At 38.7% G+C, this 25,559-nt stretch overlaps 1 protein-coding gene and 1 non-coding gene across 3 annotated transcripts; both read right to left on the reverse strand.

Annotated features, from left to right (window-relative positions):
- On the reverse strand, window positions 1–24,206 carry CRBN (cereblon). Of its 2 annotated transcripts, none has more exons than XM_005669735.4 (11): window positions 24,136–24,206; window positions 20,694–20,806; window positions 19,887–20,089; window positions 18,906–19,055; window positions 14,391–14,550; window positions 6,913–6,975; window positions 5,693–5,777; window positions 4,920–5,035; window positions 4,358–4,422; window positions 3,409–3,540; window positions 1–1,634 (listed from the first exon to the last, which is right to left on the reverse strand). In XM_005669735.4, the coding sequence occupies exons 1-11, from the start codon at window positions 24,200–24,202 to the stop codon at window positions 1,454–1,456; spliced, it is 1,335 nt and encodes a 444-aa protein (XP_005669792.2). In that variant the 5' UTR covers window positions 24,203–24,206; the 3' UTR covers window positions 1–1,453. The 2 variants fall into 2 exon arrangements, with proteins under 2 accessions (XP_005669792.2, XP_084845339.1); XM_084989213.1 differs by having other exon boundaries at window positions 20,694–20,803; window positions 24,059–24,206.
- On the reverse strand, window positions 2,893–3,083 carry LOC146397409 (U2 spliceosomal RNA). Its single transcript, XR_014825365.1, has one exon. It is a non-coding gene; the product is annotated as a U2 spliceosomal RNA (small nuclear RNA).
- Window positions 24,207–25,559: the final 1,353 nt, after the last annotated feature.

A 25,559-nucleotide genomic window follows, 5' to 3' on the forward strand; every position in this document is an offset into this window, starting at 1 on the left:
TTTTTATTTACCAGAAAATTTTATTTGCAAGTGTCAGTAAATAATATAGAACATTCTGAGATAGCACTCTTCAGGGGACAAGTGTAAAAGCAATGGTCCTTCACTACACCCGGTTTAGATATGTGAAAATATGTGCCATGCTACTGCAAAGAACTCCCTGGAATCCCTTTAGAGGAAGTTTTAGTTCAGTGTAAGACCATATGAACAAATAGTAAAGCCATAAAGAAACCAAGATTATTATTAGTTGTAATAAGTAAAGGTTAGAAAGAAATTACCGTCTGGGGCATAGCAAGTGTGGCTAGGGTATATGCTAAACAATGGACAGTGTTCTTGAGTTGCTTTTCATTTACTCCCTTTACATAAATATGCAACATGATACAAAATTGAGGTTTCCAATCTAGGCAATCAGAACCATTGCATGTTTGGAAAAAGACAAAATATTGATAAATTAAAACATAAATTTAACAGTTCATTTTTGGCTGCATACACGTACCTGATTAGCTGAACTTTTCTCAGTGAATTAGGTAAAGCAGTGAATGACATCCACATCACACAAATGTGAAATGAGCCCATAAACCCTTGAATGTTTAAGCAAAGAGGTAGGTGGCAAATCAATCCGCCTGGAACTTTATCTTAAAAACTATTTCTTACACCTAAATTATCTGCTTATGAGTAGATATTTTACATTATTTAAGCAAAGAACATGTTTTATTTTTGCTCTTAAAATGTACTTAGAGTTTCTTCAATTTACACTGAACAAAACAGCCTATAAAATAAATTATACATCCAGGTGTATGAAGGGGACATGTCCTAGCATCTGTGCTCCATAGTAGTTTATATTCCAATTACACTTTGGGACAATAACCAAACAAATAGTGAACAAATACACAAAATGCTATTTTTCACTAACATGTTAGGAACTGAAAATTTTATTTTGGGGCTCAAACCGAATATTATAACTCTTTTAATATTTTCAAAATTTACAAATCAGTATCTCGGGAACTAAAGAAAATCAAAATGAACAAAGCCCTTTTAAAATAATGTACATTGCCTTGCCTCTTTCAAAAAGGAATAGGTACCTGTGCTTGGCACCCCTTGCTTTTGGAACTTCCGCTGTTTGGAGCACTGATCCAAACTTTGTTCCAGGTGTCAGGATCAAATGATAAACCCCTTCTTACTACTGGTGACATGCTACCAGGCATATCAGACACCACAGGATAATGGCACCAAGCTACTAAAGTAGACATTCCTAAAAACCAAGTATTCTAGACTGTTTCTCATCCTCTTCAATAGTATATTTTAGTTTAAATCTTCAAATACTGTTTGACTAAGAAACTGCAACCTTCCAAGTAATGTTGCCTTTTACTTAGGTATGCATCAAAAGCAGTAATATCCAAAGCAGATCTGATGTTAGAATATCCATTTGTTAAATAACTATCTCTAGCATATTTGTTTATAAGCAGAGTATTACTTTGTCTGGGCTTATGTCATCTTCAGTGTCTGGGATTGTGGGCAACAGAGCAGATCGAGTCAAACCCCAGAATTTTTGAGGTGACATGTCTTTCTTGGTGGCTGTAAACTTCCATCCAATATGGCTCGCACAGATCTTACACTGAGCAATGGTCCAAGCATACCTACAAAGTTAAGGAAAGGCATCAGGTAAGGAAATACATCCTGTATTCCAGCCTATCAGCATATAAACCTGTTAGGAAGACAAAGCTTATAGCTAAATTCTAAAGGTGGGAGAGTAGAAATACTCTGAGCTTTGATTTGTACAGTCCCTTGATCTGTACAATTCCACGAAACAAACCTCACAAAAAGATTTTCTAATGTGTGTGGTTCTTCATGGTAATGGCTCCAGTCTTTATAAATAAAAGTAACTTGATTGTGCTGTTAAGCTATGCTTGAATTTTTCTTCAATGCCAAGAAAGAAAAAAAGAATCTTATTAATATGGATTTCTTTATACAGACTGCTGATCGTGGAAACTACATTCTAAATTGCACCTGTGTTTTCTTTGTTGTTTTGTATTCCAGTTAAAAAACAGCAACCACCTGTAGAAATATACATTTCTGTGTGAGGTAAAACTAGGGGGGAGACAAGTGTATTTCTCATATAAAATTTAAGGACTGCTCTTCTAAAATAAGAATGATTTTGCTAGATAATTTTAAGAAAAATACAAGCCATGGCATTACAGAGGAAAAAAACCAAAACCCCAAACCATGTAATTGCAACCATTTCCTTACTTTTCCCCTTGATATAGCCCACATTTAATATTTATACTAACAAGTTAATTTTAGTTTTAGTCCTTAAGGGTATCAAATAGGACTGGACAGTCCAAGTGATATGGTTCTAGGTCCAGAATAGCAAGTATAATCACTAATCCTGACTTGGCTTGCTTCTTTCACAATAAAAAGGCTGAGCCAGTATTTGGACTCATAAAAAGGTTCCTGCAAATATGGCTGAAGGAATCTAACAAGTTCTCAGGTGGTATAGTGTTGGTCATATTTCAAAGGCCACTGGGCTAAAGCAAAAAAAAAAAAAAAAAAAAAAAAAGAAAAGCTACACTTGCAAATTAGAAAACCAGCATGATTTGTGCATGTTTTGTGTCTATGACTGGTTGGGTAACATTTTCTAGCTTTACTATTTACGGTATATGGTGCAGATACCCAGTGGACCCTTGACCACCACAGTGGTTAGTCCACCTATAATTTATAGCCAGCCCTCATATCTGTAGTTCCTCTGCATCTGACGATTCAACCAATCAGACCATGCAGGGCTAAAGTATTTTACTATTGAAACATATCTGCCTGTAAGTGAACCCTGACAGTTCAAACCTATGTTGTTCAAGGGTCATCTGTGGTTTTTTTGGTTTATTTTTTAATTTTCCCTGAAGGGGGTGCACTGTTCCTGGAAGTACTGCAATACCAGGTCGATGCCTGGAGTGGACGGAGCAAGCTCCTATTCCATCTCCTAGTTCCAAAAATCCATTTAATATATTGTCCTTGGATGGAGGATGTATCAGATATTAAACTGATAAGAACAGACACTACACTTGATCTTAGCCAAAAGGCCAAGAAGCGATCAACTGTGGTTTTACTGGGCCATAAAACAGTTGATTTTCACAAGCTGACAGGAAAATGAAATGAACGTGGGTTAACTATAGTTAATTTGAGGGGAACTATGGTTGCCACCTTCTTCCCCCCGACATTTCATCCATTGAGACCATGCAAAAATAGCTGTTTCTAGCCATCCATGAAAGAACATTTAAATAGAATTATCCACTTCACTGTCCATTTCTGAGTATAATTTTCACAAGTCTGCTTATTAGGACTTGTGGTTTTATTGTCCAATTAAGGCAAGGACCCCCCCCCCCAAAAAAAAAAAAAACCCTAAGGCCACCACATTACCCAGGAAACCAGCTGTGCTCTGTTGAAGGACGACCTATCAGATTCAAGTTGGAGGCCTTATACACGGTAAGCGTCTCATGCACATATCCATGAGGATTCACGTAAGCTGCCATCGGCCCACATAAAGATAAACTAGAACAGAGAGTCAGCAAAGAGGATAAGTCAAAATTTAAAAAAAATGTTATTTTAAAAGTTCACCAAATAATGAAGTTATGAGAGCTATAGTTTTTAACCTTTTAAGTAAGTCAAAACTAACAAGAGGTTGGCAGTCAGCTGTTTTATTTGGTCTGAATATTTTCCATGATGACTACAAGGAAAGCAGTACTAGTGTTTAACACCTTCATCAAGATATACATTGTAAAATATATGGGGCTCAACTTGCCCTAAAGGAATCTGAGCATGGGAGTCAATGAAAAGGTTCTGCATGGTCATCCCTGGGCACGTGAGTACTTTGCAAACAGCAGCTCCCTTACCTTGTGATTCATGGCGACTTTGTCATAAAATAATTTTCAAACACTGTTCTATCACCATCAGTACATGTCAGAAGCATGCTCTACTTTATCTTTGGCTCTATGGGCAAAAACTGGTATTTGAGTGAAACTATAATGCCTGAGGCAATCATGCTTGGTCCTTAAGTACTAAGAAGATACTCTGTAACTGACAGATTTTCAACAAGGACTGGGGAAAAAGGATTGCTCACCTGTGTTACATTACCATGCACATTACTTAGGAATAATCACCACTCACTTATCTGCTGTTGCTCTAGATACCCAGTCAGGAAGAATGTCTTACCCAACATTCAGTCAATTCCCCACATTTCATTTGCTGAGAATTTGGAATTTAATGGAGAGAAATATAGGGAGAATGGAAATACAGTCTTGACTCTAATTCTGTTAAGACAGCTGGGAGATATATTCAGATGTATACTAAAAATGTAATGAAGACTCACCTGAATATTTCATTTTTGGTTGTTATTTCTGTTTCTTGACATTGTTTACAGCAAAGAGATGTACACTAAAAAATTTAAGCGAAAATTAGTGGGGGAAATTCTCCAAGATATTGGTGCTTCTGAATGAATATCATATTTTCCAACTATTCAAAAACATGCTTTTAAAAGATGGAACAAGAAAAACATTCTGAGATCTGACACCTAATCACTTACAAAACTAATGACCTTCTGGGAGAGAGAAACAGTGCCAAACATATCTTACAATAACCACAGATATTCCATGTGGAAATCAAGGGTTTGGAAAGTCTAAATGACGATCACACAAAGGTATATATTCATATTTGAGGAAAATGCAAAAAAATTCTAGTTTTGGTCTGCATGATCCCAAATAAAAGATTAAAATAATCCTTCAAAATACTTTTAATGCAATCCATGATGGGCAAATTAGTTCTCAAACTGCATGACCACACGACTAGATCCTACAGAGAGCTGTTGGCTCCGACAGTGCAGCCTAGTGCTCCAGACTGAACATGGGCATCACAGGCACATGTGCCTTACTCACTTTGTTCATGATGTCTAGTTCACAGCGAAGTCGCTGGATGGCACTGCCAATTTTAAGGAGCTGAATTCTTAATACATCATCGATAGGAAGACAAGCAGCTACTCTGTAAGAAAAATCTTAAAAAAGACATGGTGGGTTTTTTCAAGCTTTAAACTTACAAAGCAGTTAAGTATCAGTTAACTTATGAATAAGACAATGTCCTTTTCAGATAAGCCCTTCTATACAGGGTTCTCAGCACATTTCATACAATTATAAATAATACTAAGATATATCTGCTCTTAAGTATATATACTTAGGAAGGTCTAAAATGTAACTTCTGCCATACTTATTTCAGTAAATGTCATTTTAAAATTAAACCTGAAATGAAACATGTTAGCAGTCACTAAAATATCAAAGCTGTACCTAACTGATACAGAGATTCTATGTACATAAAGTACAAGGTCCTGTAACTGGAGTCACTTTTAAAGGCACCTAAAAGAACAGGGAAAGGAGAGTCTTTACATTCAGTGTTTTGGGATATAAGCCATTTATTGTAATCTGACCCTTTTATGAAAACCTTACCTAAAACGGGAGGCCTCAGAGTAGTAAAAAATACTTTTTTTGTTTTTTTTTGGGGGGGGGTACAATTGCATGAAAGCAAAAGTAATGTGTATGCTTTTAAGAATACTTATATTTAAAAAATGAAAATTTTTGGTTTCATTAAATAGAAAATATATAAAATTTCTTTTATTAAGACATCATAGGTCACAGGAAGGAAGCTGATTTTACATTACCTATTGGATTTGAAGGAAGAGAATCCTCTTTTAGATTTTCATCCCATTCACGTAGCTGTTTCTTAATTCTATCCATTAAGGTTTCCTTGTTTGAAACAAAAGTAGCCATAATAAGGCACACAGACTTTGTACACTTTACTGTCAGCTTTTCAACTCACTAAACTTAATATATCAGTAGCACTTTAAGTCATCACTACCTAGTAAACCTCCCAGTTTAAGTATGTCTGTTTTTGTATGCAGAAATAATCATAGCCCCAACTAAGCTGGCCTTCCAGGCCTCTCCTCCCATGGTCTGGCCATCTCGAGCACCTGCTCTGTGCTGTCCTTGGGCACTTGGAACTGGCCTCTCCTTTGCCTTTCCAGGAGGCCTTTTCTGACTTGGTCCTGTACTTACAATACCTACATACCTTACTTGACAACCTATTTACTACATAAGAGTGCTTACTTACTATCTTTTCATAAGTGTATACAAAAAATATTCCTCTCTACTGTTCACGTGAAGGCTGCCGAAGGGCAGAGCGAACTCTTGTTTCTTCATTGTGGCCCATATGGCAAGTGCTCACATGTTCAGTTTCCCCAGGACTCTGGACCTATGGGCAGGGCAACTGAGGGAAAGACTAACACTCCATCCCAGACAATAACTACCATTATCCCCATTTTACAGATGATCAAGTCATTTGCCCCAAACCACAGAAAAACAGAAATCAAACTGAACACAGTCTTTGTGTCTAAAGCCCAGATTCTCTGAACTATTCCAACAGCATCTTAATGAATTTTTCAAGATGTCAAGATGCCTAATATACAAATTTGAGCTGCAAAAACATTGGTGGATGCATAAATCAATACACTAGGGTTCAAGAAATAGGAGTTAATATACTTGTTTAAGAAAAAAAATGGGAAAAAAAAAACACTGTTACACAACAATTCTCTATTTTTCTAAATCAAACTGTCACTTCAAATGCGTAGTAAATCCTCAAACACCTCAATATTTTGCCCTTAAGACAGAGGCCACTATAAACTGGGGGAAAATGAAAACACTATGAACCAAAAAAAGCCAAGTCTCACTAGCAGTATGATTGCTTGTTCCATTTAAATGTAATAAATGGCATTCGTTCCAAAAATAAAATAGCACTAGGTATGAAAGCCCATGTTTTGTTCTAATAACCCTTAATTATGACATGGCTTCCCTGGAAGCAAAAAGTTTAAGGTAAATTACTTACAGCATCATATAAAGAATACAGCCAGCGAGGCCATGAAGTCAAATTTGCACAATGAAACTTTCTCTGGAAACAGAAAAAAAGTCACTTAAACACCATAGAATCAATGGAAGGAACTGCATTTGAAAAATGGTCTTGACCCAGAAAAAGACTTTTTGCAGGTTATCCCATAACATGATAATCTACTACATTTGACAGTGATGTTTTTATTTAAATTCCTATAGAATTTCAGTATTACTGAGAAAACTCAATAATTAAGATACCAGTCCTTAGAGTATATATTCAGTGCAATACCAATGAGATTGGAATTTAGAAGCATAATTTAGGGCTCATCTGGAAGAATAGTTGTGTAAAAACCACCAAGAAAATCTGGAAAGGGAAGTGTTCAAAAGGACACAAAAATACCACTGAAAAGAGGCACTTGCAGTCATGCTGTTAACAGCAACAAACTGGAAACAACCTAACTGTCTATCAACAATAAACACAGTAGAATATTAGAGAATACTCTGTACTAGACCAAAGAACAAGGCATATCAAACCCACAGAATATGAAGAATGATCACATTTTTCTCAGTAAATGAAACCTACATATGTAGAAATACTTCTAATTTTGCACACGAGCTGTTAATTGACAGAGGGCATGATAAGTGAAACTGGGTGGGAAAGGAGTACAGTAGATCAGAAAGGATCATGAGTGGAATGAGACAGGCAAAATAACCTTTAACAAAGCAGAGGGAACTCCACGAGTACCTGCAAGACCGAGTGGTATGAGATGGAGAACATGGGTACACGGCATGCGTACAGGGGACTTGGGGGTCTTAGCTGGTGGTTATGAACTAACCAATGCACGGGGGAGCCCACTCCCTACTCCCCCACAATCATTCCACCTCTACTAGAAGATGACTAGAATCTAAGATGAGATAGTAATGGTTACTCTTCTATGATGGCTGGAAACAGAACTTTCACTGTCCAGGGCCAGGATGCTAAAGAGAAGGTCTGGAGCTAACATTAGAGATGCTTGGTATGGAGCTGCCTTTCAAGGGAACGTCCAAGTTGTCTACAAATAATTAAAAAAAAAATTCTTTGCACTTGATGACAGACTTGTTCCGAAAGTTGTGGGTTATAGCTCACACCAATGGATTCTTATTAAAGAATTTTGCTCAATATAATTCTTATGTCTGAAGGTACCCAAAGATGGTCTGGGATGCTCAGGTAGTTGTCTAAGCCTGAGGAGTCAGACTAGTCTCCAATCAGTTCTTTTAAGACCAAAAACTAATCCTACTAGGGATTTTTGTCACAGTCCAGTACAGAATAAAAAATGCTACTAATGGTCCATCAGTTAACTGAATATTCATAGTAATGGCAACCACTTTACATGTCTTAACAAGAATTTGATAAGGTTGGGGAGTATTATCATCCCCTTTTCAAGGTAAGGAAACAGGCAGAGAAGGACACTTGCCCAAGGTCACCATGGGGAGTGTCTAGGAAGTACATTCAAGGGGTCTGACTCTACTCATCAAGTATTCAACAAATATTTTGAGTACCTAGTATGAATTGGGCACTATTTTTATGCATTTGGTGTATACCAACAATCAAAACCACAACAAAAGACTAAAGTCATTGCCCTGTGGACCTTACGTTTTAGTGGGGAAGTTACTTTCTAGAGGTATGCTTAGGATCACAAAGTGACAGGGATCCAGTGAAGCTTCAGCGTGGATGACTTAACGACTTGCCTACTCCCAATTCAGTCATTAATAAATACTTTACATATCAAAATAACAGCCTTTGTAACACAAAAACATGCAATTTTATTTGGTACCCCATCAAGATAAAAGGAAATTTAAAGTATGTACATTTAAACAATATATATACATACATTATTTATATATTATTATATACAGTATGTGTTACATAAATGTAATCATATAAATGTTACATTATATATGTATAAATATAACATTATGCTATACAGAGAATAGGATGTGAAGGGGAAGGCCCCGGGTCAGGGTCATGACCATCTATTCTGCCAAGCCCAGGCTTGGTGAATGTGAATAAGCTGCAGTTTCAGGTCTCTGTTCCTGTGTTTCAAAGTGAGGCAGCCTCTAAAATTCTTTATCAGGATGACTCTGACTCTACAGTTCTATTTACAAATCAATTAAATGTGCTTCCTACACCCTTAATATTTGTGATGTGATTTATACAGTCAACTATACAAACCAAAGAGAAGCAAACCAGAAAAGATCAGATAGCTTTTACTGAAATGCTAAAATTTAGCCACTCCAATGTCCTCAAATTTAAGAGTTCCATTTAGATTTCTGACACAGTAGGAAAGTCCCATCTTATTTCTGGGTAATACTGATGATAAGTCCCAGCAATTTACAGGCATTCTTCAAGTATATCAACAACATGATTTACTTCATGAAAGGGCTATACTTCAAGAAAATTTTAATACTAGCCAAAAGTTAAAAAGTTAGGTGCTTAAAAGGGACCAATGACTGATTCTCCAGTGAAGTAGCATTTGCTCTGGGAATTACTACTAAAAGCAGGCAGAAAGGCCCTTAAAATGAATCTGTTACCTGGAGGTAATCCGTCACATTCTTCCATTTTTAAGCCTCATAACTATAGCTTCAGCCTTGCCTCCTAACAATGTAGAATGTTCAAAAAATGTGAAACACCACTTAAGCGTTCTTGGAAGTGCAGTGAATGTGGAAGAGTAATGTGAAAGGCCAAGTGTGAATAGTAAATTGTTACTGATGGTTTACAGAGTGACCAAAGGTGGTCATTCACTGTATTAAATCCTATCACAGTCAGCAATGTAAATGATAAAAACCATTTATCCAAGTAATTTCAAAGCTACCAGTTTTTGTTTCCTTCCTTCATTTACCAAATCCTACTTGCTTCTAAGAACTGGAATGGAATGGTGAGCTTTTTCTTGATCGTAAGGCTTATAAGCTCATGATGGCAGAGAGACAACGATAAGCTTAACATGTAGGCCAAGGAAATCACTACTGTTTGAAGAAGTCCCTGACTACACACAGCCTAAGATTTTAAGACTTTTCTCCTCAACATAAAAACAGGCAACAAATACTATTGCTCTTACTGCTACTATTATTATTCTGAAACAAGGCAAAAAGAGATTCTAATGTGCATGTGGAAAAGTTAATAAAGAATAGCAGCCAAATGGCCTTTGAAAAGAGAACAGCTGTGAGGGGGTTACTAGCCACATTCTTATTTAGAAAATTACAAACTGTCAGCAGTCCTTAGAGTATCTTGGTGGTGCATAAAGAGACAGATCATATAAAAAAAAAATGAATTTTGTCTATAGTAAGGGGGCACCCCAGTGAGGGAGAACATGAGCCTATCAGAAACTGATAAAAGAACAATGGGGAGCTACCCGGGAAAAAGCAACGTTGAATTCATACCAGGATAAACCACACATGAGCCAATGCTTAAATTCTGATATTAAAAACAATAAAATCAAAAGTGAAAGATTACATTTTTCACTCTTATTAAAGAATTCCTTTGCACAGGGAAGTATTTCTAGCTATGCTTTAGAATACAGAAGGATTTTTTAAAAAATCCTTCTGTTAGCGACAGCACACCAAAAACAAAGTTAAAAGACAAAAATGACAAACCAAAGAAAATCTTTGGAACCTATTAATTCCAAACAAAAGGATGAGCTTCCTAATGCGTAAAGAACTCTGAGCAATCAACGAAAGGCAAGGAATATGAGGCCAACTCCTACTAAAGGAAATATGAATTTTTCTTAAATACAAAATGTCACACCTCATCGACACTCAGAGAAATTCAAATTAAACCTCCAACAAGACACTGTAAATTCATTTATCAGACCAGCAAGTATTTTAAGTTGGATACTACACGGTGTGGAAAGCCTTGGAGAAACACTGATAACAGAGTACAAATAGGAACAACTTCCTTAGGGAGGTACTTTGAAAATACCTGTCAGCATTACAAATGCAGCTGCCCTGACATCCAATAATCCCACATCTCAAAATCTGCCACATCTACCTGTGTGAAAGGTCATCTGTACACAACATTCCCTGCGGGTGTGCCACCCAGAGGGGACTGGTGATATTAGTTACAATGAATCCATACTACAGAGCACCATGCAGCTTTAAAAAGAAGGCAGGAGGGTCCCAAAAACAAATACAGAAAGCTCTCCTATACTCTTAAGACAGAAGAAGGTGCAGGACAGTTTGTATCCTTCTAAGTAAGAAAAAGGAAAGAAATAAGAATGTTTTATCTTTATTTTCAGAAAGCAACTCTGGAAGAAGACTTAGAAACTAACCTGTGAACCCACACTTGAGGGCCCTGACCCCCTGAATTGGTGCTCACTTCCTCCAGGCTCTAAACAAGATGCAAGAGTGACCAGGCTTATCAATTTAGCAAAGAGGAGAAAGATGAGCAACCATCACTTTCTTAATACGTCCCCACGTGTGCTTTCTTTTTACATTTCATACTCAACTGTTTTCTGATGACCAGAAAAAGCCTTTATAAATGAACAAGTAGCCAGTCTGGGCAAACAGGGAGAGTACTTAGAAACATTTACACTCTACTTCAAGTAGGTTAAAGAGCAATTTCCTCACTTTGAGAGAATTGCACTACAGTAAACCCAGTGAAGAGAGAAAGGCACTGTGATAGGAAAGGAAATAAGGAAATATTAGTTTCAAAGATTGGATTAAAGAATGAAGGTTTCCAGACAGAAGTGGGTTTAAGAAAAGTGTCTGCTGATTGTACTGGCCTAACTCCTTAATCATTAGGGACATCTTCTCTAACACTCCCTGTTAGAATGGAAGACAACAGAAGCCTAAATAGTTTTGTCATCTGGATTGTTTAGTTTCAGTGGCAAATGTTAAGAGTAGTGTGTGCACACAGTTTCAAGGTTAACTGAATACATGTCAGAAAGACTGCACTCCTAGACCTTTAAGTGATTTTTCTGGTGGACACTGTGTGGCAACCAGGTCAGTGTGAGTGAGCTTAAGAATCAACTGAGCATCTCCCGATTCTCCCACGTTAACCACTTCTCAGACGTGGAGATACAACATGCACTGCATCAGCCCGTGGTGGGAGACTGAGTCAGATGTGAATCAATTCTGAATACAGGGCTGACCTGACCCCAGATCTGACTGAAGACAAGTGCTATGACACCAGCGAGTGTCTAGCTAGAGGTGCAACAGGATGACCCACTAAGAAGGCCCAGGGCATGGGGAGCTCCCACCAGTGCTATCTGCCCTCCCTTCCAACTCCCACAGTGCAGAATGGCTCTCCATGGTCTCTGAAGCAGAACAGACTCTTCAGGGCATCTGGAGTCCAAAATAGGTCACCTAGAAATTTGTCTTAGCCTAGGGACCTAGATCCAAATTTCAGAACCTAAGAAACTCTACTTAAGGTTTATGCAAGGGAATCCCTTGAACAATCTGAAAAACACATGGAATGAAGGCTTCTGTATTTTATTTTATAACTCTCTCATTCCTCAGTACCTTTTATGACTCTTGCATTCCTTCTGTTTAGCTCTTGGCAATTCTGAATATGAAGAGAACTGAGGACTAATGTTTGGGAGCCCAGAATTACTGGAGAAATAAGACAACAGGGAAAGGTCAGATGTTCTGGTTCCAAATAAACATGTCTTTCATTGCTCTTGCTGAGCCAGTGACAACACAGCTGCAAAAGCCTAATTCTGAATTCAACATGAACAAGGTGAGGTGTTTTAACCACATAGTAGGAAGAATTCAATCAGTAATTCACACAAAAAATTAAATTTAAAAAGCTTCATTAGCTTAATCCAAGTTCAGGTTTAGGATGACAAGATCCTGCAGAGAGAAGACAGAACCAGTCATCCAGATCACCCAAGGCAGGAATTAACTCTGATCACTCTCACTCAGTGCTTAGAACTGTGCACATAGTTAACTTAGGATTTTTAAACGGTTAAGAATTTTTAACAAAAAAATCTTGGTGTGGAAGAACTATTATGTAAATCAAAATAGTTAGTACCTCCTGGAAAAATATCCAGTGACTGAAATACAGAGCTATCTAAGTACTGAGAGGCTAGGCAGGCAGCACCTTGATGCAGTTACACAGTCACAGAACAGCTCAGGACCACCCAGTATCAGACTCACTACTAGACACTAAACAACCCAACACATTCAGAAACCATTTCACGTATCCCGGTACCAAAAGAGCTGCCACATACTTACTACAAGTCACACTGAAGATGACTATGACAGCAAAACCTTCCACTGTTCTGTTAAACAAGACTCAAAGTATATTTAAAGTGTCTGTAACATGTTTGAAAACATAAGTACTACAGAGCTATACAAAGCTTACTGTAAACTTAAGGCAGTATCAATATTACTAAATTTTCAAAAATTTTAGTTTCATGCTTGGGAAACTGAAAGCAGTCTAATTAAACTTCCTCATCAGAACCTCTTTAGGAACACTAATTAAACCATGCTCTATCATGCCATAGACTGGTCAGATGAAACAAAGTAAGACCAAGAAGCCTACAGAAACCCAGTTACAGCCCCAATGCCTATCAACTATCCATCCTCCACAAAGCTCTCCCCGAAAACTGTATCTTACTGTAAGACCTTTAAAAGGGGTGGTATAGTGGCTAGTGTATGAGACGCTATTATGAATAACATATACCATTTACATCAAATTAGGATCCTATGTTATTTTGCATCAAAATTAAAACCTTCTCTACTCTACTTGACAAAGAATAAGGGATGATTAGCCCAGGATTTTTCAGGTTACTATGTAAATTGCCTTTCCATATTTTAAAAAGATAAGTCTCAAATGGCTGATTTATTCTACATTTAGAAACTAGTAAATTTTTTCCTCTAGGCAGAAATCATAAACATTAACAATTATTTAATACTCAAAACTGATCTATCTCACAAGTGAGTACATACCATGTTCATGAGTATTTTTTCTAAGAGAAAGAATCACCTAGCTGAAAGGATATACACAAGAATTAATGCCCTAGCAATACTTTTAAAAAGGACTTAGTCTCAAGCCAATTTTTGTGATGCTGATAGTGCTGTACAGAAAGACAGCAAAAAAGCTCTTTCGCAAGTCCTGAAGAAGCAAAACGTACTCTACTGCTAGCATGTGCTCCCCAAACTCTTTAAGGTAACGTGTTTATGACACAGGAGCCATAGCTTAGGAAGAGATTCCTGTAGAATTTAACACCACAAGTTATTAATGAATACATAACTTACGGGCATAAGCTGGGACATTTTAACAGTATTCTTAACATTTTACTAGTTTTGCAAACTGCTTTTACATAAACAGCTGCCCATGAAATTTTCAGAAGCTTAACTAAGATCAAATGCAGCTACAGTACTGCCCAGAAGGTGTCTGGGGAATGAATCAAGAGTGCTGTTTGTGTTTCTTTCTTAAAACAGGAAAAAAACAACCTGTCTTCGTTTTTGAAGATGCATAAAAAATTAGTTTCTCACCTTCTGGTATTTCTGCCACCATTTATATGAACACTGGTCTTCCCATGAGACAGGTTTTGAAGGAAATATCTGGCACTTATTGAGGGATTCTAACTGAACTGCAGACATGGTTGAAGGCAACACACATTCAGGAAGAATTTGCACTTTAGCTTGCTGGATTCTAAAACAAAGAGAACCAGGCATGGTGTTCATTTTTAAGATAAACTAACTCCAACTATTAAGTTTCTAAACATTACAGGTAATTTTAAATATTAAGTTTTTCAAAGTTTTCTTTTTAAAACATATTCAGCAAATGCTGATATTAAGGATACAAGAAATTTTCAGAAAATACTATAATCCATAAATCACACCAAAGTCAAAGCCAAAGATAACCTAAGATTTTTTATCTCACTGTGGAATGGGAATAGAGGTTTTTATATTTCAGATTATATAGATTCTATAAATAAAGGTTAAAAAATCAATATACCAACTCCTACTGAGGATGTTGATACTTCTAAATTAATTTCTCAGACATTCTTAGACACTCTACCCCTTGCCTCACCCCATTTCTTTATACTGCCTGATTCTCACATCTACCTCTTCTCATAAATCACCTCACCTGACAAGTCGGTAAAGAAAGAAAGAAATTCCAGAATCCACTGACATGGCTAAGTTTAGATAAAACTAGAGAATTATAGATAGTCTTATTTCTGTGTGCATTCCTTTTCTCATTCTAAATATTTACCTGAATACACAAAGAATCAAAATACTCATATTAACTTTTTTTTAATTAAAATTTGTTTAAACTCTCATGATAGTAAAGTCATCATTCCAGAATGCTACTTGAGAATATCATAATCGCAAACATCTTATCCCGAATTAATGCCAAGAGGAAGGTTGTATCCAAGAGCCATTGACTTAGGAGGCGCTGAGTCTCCTAGTATAGCATTTCAGATGCAGAAGGAATAAGCACATCCAAATGCTGGAATAAAACATGTCAGAATGACAAAGTGAAATACATTATGAGTCTCTGCTTCATTATTAATCAGGCTTAACAATTATAAAGCGGTCTTTCATTGTAACCACTGTCTCAACCCACAAAAAATTATGACATTTTGATACTTCTGCTGACTTATTAAATTAAAATAGCTACACATGTCAGAAAATATGCAGGTTTAATTCAATAACAGACTCACTCCACTAATTTCAATTCCTTCCTGCAAGCTCAAATTTATGTCTATGTGACTTTGGAAAATGGCAAAATAAATTTGGTTATTTTCAAACTAGGTCCAAATGTTCTTATGTTATTAGAGTTCATTAAAAACAAAAGTAACTGAATTAAGAATTGTGTTTTACCCACCGAGTACATAACATTTTATTATGATAAAAAGAAGAATGCTACTAAAAAAATCAGCTTAGTGATCACTTTTAATAATTGGTCTGTACACAGGCTGTCTGAAATGCCTCAGAGTAAAGCCCTGCTCTCTGTTCCTTCTGTGAAGCCCGCCAGGGTCTGCTGCACACATGCTGGTTCTTCTCCGAGCAGCCAAGTTTTGGTTTTAACATAAGCTAGATTTATTTCCTCCCAATCTATTTATAGCAGTTGTTTTGTTGACTACAGTAACATAATTCATATAAATATTATAGCAACCAATAAAATATGAGTACAAAATTAAAACTGCTCCATGAATAGTACATTGTACCCCTAAAAATGTTTTCAAACTAGGTTCAGACAATTCTGATAGCAGGAAAAACAGTGCACAAATCTGGAAGGATTCTGTAGCTCAAACTGCGTTGTGAGTATCCTCAGAATCTCTCCTTAAAGAAAAACTACAAGTATAAAATGCAGATGTATGATTCAGAATGAAAATGGTTTATGCAAGAAAGACTAATGCCATTTCCTAATTTGCAAATTCAGCTCCAAGACAGTACCCTGTCTTTCCATCAAATGTAATATGAATGAACATTTATACATTTTAAGTTAAAATTAAATGTTTAAGGTATAAATGTATATACATTTGTATGATTTCCAGTTTTAATTAATTAACCTTTTTGACTTACAATTATTTGTCTTAATTATGACAGGTAAGAGGATGTCTTTTGTAACTCCAAAGAGAGTAGTAATCTACTCTTCCTTTCTACATGTAGGAAATACTCAGAATTTTTTTTTTTTTTTTTTTGCTTTTTAGGGCTGAACCTGCAGCATATGGTAGGTCCAAGGCTAGGGGTCAAATCAGAGCTACAGCTGCCAGCCTACACCATCGCCACAGCAACGGGGGGATCTGAGCCGTGTCTGCAACCTACACCACAGCTCATGGCAACGCCAGAGACCCAAACCACTGAGCAAGGAGCCAGGGATCGAATCCTCATCTTCATGGATACTAGTCAGATTTGTTTCTGCTGCACCACAATGGGAACTCCCAATACTCAGGAATTTCTGAAGATGACTCAATGATACACTTCTACTTTTTAAATTAATTTTCAAAAAAACTTTTCATGTGTTCAGAAGATGCCAAAGACTCAATTTGGATAAGATTAGAAGGAAGAAGTCTACTTTTCATATACAAAGGGTCATTTAGGGAAAAGGCAAATGACTGACCTGGTTCTACATTACAGAGAAAAGGAAACTGGCCTGAGCTGCAAATATATGATGGAGGAATTCTGGGAGGATATTGGGTTTAGTGGGAAGACTACTGGTTTGCAAGTTGTAGACTTAAACCCAACCAGCTGCTGCCCCCTAGTTGCATGACTAGAGGCAAATTACCTCTCTAGCACTTAGTTTCCTTACTTGAAAAAAGAGGAGCTTGAGCTAGATTATCTTCATAGTTTCTTCCATTTCACCATTTCCATTGAAGGTAGTTAAAGGACTAGCAAGGCAGTGCAGCCAGAGAACTCATTCCATGTAGGTCTTTTAATTAAGACAAGCTCACTTTTGGGAGAAGCCATGGTAGGGCTAAGGACTACTACAGAGAGGGTGCCCTTTCCGAATCTTTTCCAACCCATCAGGTGGACACTAATCTCAACTAGAGTCAAATGCGTATCCCTTGCCTTGTTTTCAGAGTTAGGGGTCTACTGCCATCTTGTGTTCAGACTAGTGTTCCACAATCAAAAGTCACTGATTGTGGAGACAGTCTCAGAAATATACTTTTCCCCAAGTCAATTTGCCATTTTGTTTTCTGGAATACAAAATTCACAAATATTCAAAATTTTCTAAGCATAAGGATAGAAAATACTTTAAAAAATGGAACTGATAGTAAAATCCATGACAACAAAACAGCTTGCAAACTGCCCCAACACAGAGCCCTCAGGGGTATGTGTTTTCATTCATTCATTCATTCATTCATGTCACATTGATGGTACTTAGAACATAGAAAAGTATCAGTCACTGTCCTGAGTAGGTCACCTCTTGAGGGGGACAGACACATAATCCTATGATGACAGTACACTGGGTTCAATGCTGTGACAGTGTGTGCAGCAAACGTTCTGTGGGAATCACAGGGGGAAGCACTGAAAACCCCTGAAGGCTCTGGCACCTGGTTCCTCATTCTTCTATGCTCTCTCTAGCCCCAAAGGATGGCTGACCCATTGGTATTTTCAGAATCAGCACTGTTTATGAATGCCCACTATGTGAACAGAACAAAAAGTCAGTGCCCTCATGCGGCTCACATTCTTTTCTAAATCTTAAAAAAACCCTCTGAATGCCCATGTGTTCAGAAGATGTTACCTATGCAACACAGACATCCGACAAGATTTTCAACTCTGGCTACAAATGAGCCACCGATGCCCTAGGGTTGGGGGGACCCAAGAATCTGGATCTTTCTAAGACTTCACTGCTGATTTTTACGTGCCAGAGCTGAGAACCACTCCCATAAGGTAACATGCTGTGTTCAGGACAAATGCTCTGTGGTTTGGGGTTTCTGTTGTTGTTTTTAAGAGATAAAGTAAAAGGTGAGTGGATTTTTTAAAAGATGTAGCCCTTAAACTTGTGAAAAAAGCTCTAATCATGAAAGCCATGTCAAAATGGTAAATGCTAACACAGAACACTCAGAGAACTTCTAAATTGTGTGAGGTACAGAGACAACATTCAATTACTGATCACTTATTGTGTACCTAACACATTTAAGGGTGATGTAACATTCGCACTGGAGAAGGGCAACGGCTTCAGTGTAAACGGCTTCATGGCTCAGGCAGGGTGGGCGGCAGGTGCGAGCACTGCAGCTCTCCATGCACAGGAGGGCCGTGCAGGTTCCCAGGTTCTGCCTTCTACCCCTTTTCAATCTGGAGAGGTCTTTAATCCCAAAGAATCTGTGCTCCCAATGTCACTGCTTGCTGGGTTTACACTACTGTTCTCAAACCTGGAGGGACATTAGCATCACCTGGAAATCATCGAAAAATCATCTCTAGGGATGGGAGGGAAGATTGGAACTCAAGTGTTTAACTTACCAAACGTGAAGGGTCAGCAGAACAGAAAAAAATAGAAGAAAACCATTTCATTTCATGATGTTTGAGGAGCTTTAAGACAATAGTGTTTCTTACCCGTCTGACTGTGTCCTGATTTCAAGGACTTTGAATCTCTGTCTTCCTATTGCTTTCACTTTCACAATTTCAATTCCGAAATCCTGTTCTTCTCGATAAGCGTATATCTCTGCTGTTGTTCCAAACTGTGCTTCCCTTTCCTGTACATTACTTACAAGGTAAATTTTAAAAGGAAACAGTTTTGAACACTTTTTAAATATTAGAAGCTGATGAAAGTAATACATATAGGAAAGCAATTTATAGCAATTGGCTCTCACTGTAAAGCTATTTCATTGTATTCATTTTAAAATCACACAGGGAATTGAGCTGTATAGAGAGGCTTCAGGAAGTTCAGTTAGACCACATTAGTCAAAGAACAGATTTCTAATCAATGAAAATGAGCTAGGACTGATAGGGGTTTGAACTCTCATTTCCCAAACCAATGTCTAGTTTTCATTCAGCAGACCATCATCTGTGCCACTTTGCAGCAGCATGGTATAGGGCTGGGAACTTCCTGTATTGATTTCCTGCCTCTATGCCGACTTCCTCTAGATGTCACGGGAAACTTGAAATTCAGGTTCAATTTACCACTAGTCTGTAAGAGGACAACTTAAGAATTCTGAGATAGAGAAATATCTAGTCACTCCTTTGTAAAAGTAATCCTTTACATTGCAATGTAAAAGCCTTCTTTCTCTTTAAATAAGGACCATTCTTTAAAAAAAAAATTCTAGAAATGTTTTCCATTAAATATTAATGATCTTAAAACTTTCAAATACCAGAAACTTCAAGTGTGTGTGAAAGTAAAAGCCTGATTTAGATGGTAATGACTGTAACAAAATATTCCAACTTGCACTTTCAAACTTTTCATCCAAGTGTTTTACTTCACATCCTTGTCCCATTTCCTATGCTTGCAAAACAGTATTCACTTCTGGCTTTGACACTGACCTCTGCTGTGACTGCGATAGAAAGAGTGTCCCAAGTCAGTTCTCTCTAAGGTTTTACCTGTATGCGAGAACTGCAAAGGTTCTATCCTTCTGAATTAAATTCCGCACCATACTGACTTCTTGGGGACTGAAGAGCTGAAGAGGCAGAGTCTGCCCAGGAATCAGAATCATCATCACCTGTGGCAGCACTGGAATCACCTGACAGCTGTCATCGTCGTGCAGAGTCCTGCCGTGAAATTCCTCCATGTCAGAGCCCAGATACTACAACAAATAGGTACAGTGTCAGCAAATATGGAACAAAAACACAGGCTAAACTGACTGAAGAGCAAACTAGCATAAAGAAACATAAAGGGTACAAATATCTCAAAAATTAACTTGGTCTATCAGCCAGCCATATGAAAATCTATTTTTGACTCTTAGAAGTAGAATTTCCAATTTTTGGTGAAGATTTTTCACAAAGAAATTCAAGAGAATTTTTTTAAAGTTCAAAATACTTGATTTTAACTAAGCTAAATATCTCTGCATCCAAAGAGCATAAATGGTTAGTATAACATGCTAGTATGTTAAATAACACTCTGGAACCCAGGGGTACAGGGAGTAAGTACTTCAGTAGCTCCATTACTAGTAAAGACATAAAGAGAGCGGCAGTGACAGACACAGTATCAAACCAGTCACAGACATAGTTATCAAACTGTTTAAAATTATAGCCAAGACTGTTTATCTATTGGCAAAGAGCCCACATCCTCATCCACAGTTTCTACTGTAATATCCAGTAATGCTAAAAGCAGTCATTTGTTTTCAGGAACTTTTGTCTACAGTTAAATGTACATATCTATCATCCTAGATCTGGTAGGAAATGACATACTGTATGTGATGTGGGCAGACTGGTGTCAAAATTGATGATGTTTGGTTTCTTGGGTTCTTTGCTATCCTGGTCTTCAACTTCCATTTCAATCTCATCTTCTTCCTCATCCTCTGCTGTAAAAGTAAAATAGTGTAAGAAAAAAATAAAATAAAACAAAACAAAGCTGAGGCATGAAAATGTCAAAGCTATGTTCCCTTCCAAATACTTAATTCCTTCTTGAGGATTCTGGGCCTTTGGGAAGAGGGTTCTTGTAAACACCACACACATTTGAGAATCTCGACAGCACTATGAAGAGGCAGCCAGAGGGTTGGGGTTTGGGCTGGGCTCTGCCAAAAACTATTCTTTTTAAAATCAACCTTTAATTTTAGAATAGTTTAAGACTTGCAGAAAAGTTTCAAAGTTAGTAGTACAGAGAGCCCCCCCATCCATTTCCCCCATAGTTAATGTCTTATATTAGTATAGTACATTTGTCATAACCAAGGAAGCAGCACTGGCACATTACCATCAACTAAGCACATTTTATTTAGATTTCCTTAGTGTTTACCAATACTCTTTTTTCTGTTCCAGGATCCCATCCAGACACCACATTACATTTAGTTGTCATGTCTCTTCTGGCCTGAGACAGTCTCACAGACTTTCCTGCTTTGTGATGGCCTTGATAGTTTTGAGCACTACTGGTCAGGTATTTTGGAGAATGGCTCTCCTTTAGGGGAGGAAGCCCAGAGGAGTGACATTCTAGCACACTAGCAACGGGGCTTGTAACTGCTGATGTTGACCATGATAATCTGGGTGAGGTAGTGTTTGTCAGGTTTTCTCCACTAGACAGATACTTTTTTCTTCTTTCCACATTGTACTCTTTTAGAAGCAAATCACTATGCACAACCCATACCTAAGGGGTAGGGATTGTGTTCTGCCTCTTTGAAGGGGCACTACTTGCATACATTATTTGAACTTTTTATGCATGAAGGTTTATCTCTTCTCCTTTGCTAGGAACTAATAATGAAACTTTAGACAAGTCATCTCACTTGATTAAACCTTAGTTTCCTCATCTGAAAAATGATAGGCATAAACAAGACAATTGCTAAATTTCATTCAAACATTTAAAGAGTTTCTAGAGAAGAGAGGAAGGAAGGAAGAAGGGAGACAGGCCCCAAATAAATTTCTAAGTAGACAAAATGTCTTTACAAAATAGTCATTTTCCTTTGAGCATATCATTATTTAAATCAAATCACCTCCAGTTAGGTCCCTGACAAAAAAATACAAATGTTTTTCAATATGGCAACTGCCTCGGACTTTCCACTAATTCTTATAAGGCCTTGTTTAAGAGAATAATATAATTATTTCTACTTAAATTCAAATGCTGAATTATTTAACACCTCGATAAAATGTTCCTAAGAACAAAGAAATTTCAACAAGAGATAACAAAGAAAACTTTAACTGATGACAAGAATATTCTGAATCTACTTCCTTGTATTTACAACGCTGACAGTGTAGCTTTCACTAGGCACTTTGATACTTTACCGCTCCGTAACACAAAGTTTAAAAGATCAACTTTGAGCTCAAAGCTAGAATTCATAATTTTACAATTGAGATTTTTCAATGTTCTTGCTTCTAGTCTCTAAATGATCTCCTTATATAAAGCAGCCTTTCTCATATACATGGCAGAAACCGATTTTCCCCTACTCGGCTGTTTTATCTATTGATGTTTTATCTGTCTGGGACAGCTTCTTTGAATCTTAAATGTTAAGCTATTTCCTTAGCACTTGATGGGGATTACTCTTCAAAACAACCTATACTACAGGGATGTATGGACAATGCAATGTTTCTTAAAAAAAAAAAAAAACACATGATTTACAAAAGCATTATCAATATATTGACACCCCTGAGCCCTCTCACTCCCTGTTTTTTCTAACAAAACACTGACTGTTGAGAGCTACCAGGGTGAAGTCTGATGACTCATCTCATGCAGGAACACCATGTAGATGCCAATAGAACATCAGCATCTTCCCTGACACATTGGATTTGACACCGACAGAGATGGGCTCATGTCTCTGAAAAAATAGCTCAGCTCTTCAGTCAAATTCAATTCTGCCAGGCTGCTTCAGGATGGACCACTGACCCTAATCCTGATTTATTGCTAAGGAAAACATCCCTCCTCTATGGTGGGCAGACCTTCAGTCTCTTCCTCCAATCCATGCCACCCCTACTGGGCAAAATAATCCTCTAAGCATAGCTTCCCTTAGATCTGAAAAACACAAATGTTTCTCTGCAACCTGTGGGGAAAAACTCCCAATCCCCCCAACAAGAGATGCAAGCTTCCCAACACTCCAACCCAACCTGCTCTCCAGGCCTTCTCTTCTGCAAGCCTAGCCTAAATTATACACTTTTGGATGTCTCCAGTTAACCTCACAGGGTTTTCCCTAATCCCTCTCTCTCATGGACCTGTAACAGCCTTTACTTACCTGGCCTAAATCAATGGCCTCCTGATTATTATGTTTTCAGAAGCCTCACAGAGATGATAAACCTCAAGTACTGGGCTGTGCATCATGCCTCTTTTAATCTCCAGGACACCTAACACACTTCCTGGCACACAGTGAAGGGACTGAGCTAATAGTCTCAGTTTGGCTGACAGACCTCTTAGGAAGTACCTCTTGTCTAGAGCATTCCATGTCATGACGGTACAATTGTTCCATGCTTTTTTTCCTGCCCAGTATTCGGACATAAGGCTACTGTCTAAACATTCCCAAAACATACAGGAAAGAGAAAACTGAGTTCAACATCACTGGCCTAAGTATCTCTAATTAAGCGTACTCTACCGTGTGCTTGGACTACACGTCAAAAAACGGACCAATTACCGTCTGGGCAGTGAAGTGGTTAAGAAACCCGGGCTACGCTGACTTACAGATTCGGATGAGAGTCCTGGCTGTGCAACTGTGACCTTGGGCAAGTCAATGAACTGATCTGCCAATCCATTTCTCAGCAACCAAATTGGGCTGAGAAAAGTGATGTGGGGAGGATTAAACGGAGAAACACCTGCAGAGCGCTTACTGCAGGGCCGATGACGTGCTAAGCACTTAATACATGTCAGCTGTCACTCTTACCAAAGGGGAGAAGTCCAGGAAAAGTCTTGGCTGCCGAAGTGCCCCAGTCCCCCTTCTCCCACACCAAGTTTCAGACCATTTCATCCGAGCTAAGTTCTGGACCCAAGAAGGATGGAGAGGCAACCCCCTTCCGTGCCCCCCGAACGCTAATCCCCACACCGGGGACCGAGCCGGGGAGAAGCACCGTGACTCTGTTGCGGGCCGGCGGCCTGAGGAGCGGCCGCTTCCAGGCGCGGTCCCACCGGCTCCGCACCCGCCGCCCACCTTGCCGGCTCCGCCGCGCCCCCTGTGGCTCGGGCCTCGCTCCCTCCCTCAGACCGGAACCGGCCCCAGGCGGTTACCAGGTAGGAGCGGCAGGTGATTGCCCATGTCGTGCGCAGCGTCCTGCGGATCCCCCTCGCCGGCCATGTCTGTTTACCCGCGGAGGAGCCTGGGACAGGGCGGCTCCCCTGCAGCCGGGGGAGGGTCCGCGCCGCGCTGCTGCCGCCGCGGCCCGGGCTACAGCGCCCCCTGGCGGCGCCTGTGGGGCAGGCAGCGCGCCGCCTGGCCTGGAAAGGCACCGCGGGGCTGTCCCTCCTGGGACTGCGCGCGGTGGCCACCGCCATCGGGGACTGGGTGCCCGCCGCTCAGGGCACAGACTCCTCTCCTGTTCCAACCCCTCACACATCTCACACGTGGGGAAACAGGCTCAGATTCTTCAGTCTCTCGCTCTTAACGAGGGGGGCGGGGAGCAAAGAGCAGTTTATACAGCATTAGCTCCAGTTCTCAAAATAAAAACAATATAAATGAAGACTGGAAAAATGCACCAATTATTCCGAGGGCGGTTGGGTCATAGCTGGTTTTCTTTTCAACAATCTTAAGTCGTTTCCACATATATCCCGAAATTAACATGCATTAATCAGGAACAAATAAAAGAAATGGTGATGACACAAAGGGAAGAGGCTTATGATTGGCAAATGAGATTGTCAGAATATAGAAGAGCATACTCATTATTACTGCAACTGAGCAAAAATGAGTCATTATATGGCAAAAAAAAAAAAAAAGAAGAAAGAAAGAAAAAGACCACAGAATGCAAAAACATAAATCTCTTAGATCTGTGGAGTGTGTGACTGGTAAGGTTTCTGCTATGGAGGAGGGACAGAAGTTTTCTTAGTGTCTTTTCAGCATCGTCTCTTCAGCGAAGAAAGAAACTGAAACACCCTTAAATGAAATAAAATACCTAAACATGGTGGGGAGAGGAAGGGTGAGAAGCAGCAGAATTGCTCTGAAGAAAACAATGATGAATCTGATATTTTTTTAATATTCCAAAAATTTGCTTACTGAAAAGTTAAAACATGAAAATCTCCTTGGGAGAGAGGCTAATGAATTCATTCTGTGTCTTTCTCACCTCTGTTCTCCCAAGCACTCTGTGGCCTTGTCTCAGTTTACCCATTTCCAAAATGAGAATGGGCTAGTGTCCCAGGTTTTTCCTAATGAATAATGTCTGTGGTATAGATAACAACATTGCCTTTGATAATAAGTAACAATTACAAGCTATCAGTTAATGGCAATTACATAGGACACGTGACTGTGATGTTTTAGTCGAGTTAAGGTGATAGCTCTAGTCAGGCAAAGGATGATTCTGTGCCAGAATGAGAGAAAGGAAAATGTAGGATAGAAAGATAGAACAATGAGGGGATGGCTGGGGTGTGCGGAGGGGGTGGGAGGGGAGAAGGGTGACAGCAGGTACACACATGTACACATTATCAGTCTCGTGACAGCAGGT

Source organism: Sus scrofa, chromosome 13, assembly GCF_054392235.1.
Source record: "Sus scrofa isolate SSC_HxYL_T2T_F1_AM1 chromosome 13, Sscrofa_HxYL_maternal_Yorkshire_Landrace_v2.0, whole genome shotgun sequence".
Taxonomy (NCBI): domain Eukaryota; kingdom Metazoa; phylum Chordata; class Mammalia; order Artiodactyla; family Suidae; genus Sus; species Sus scrofa.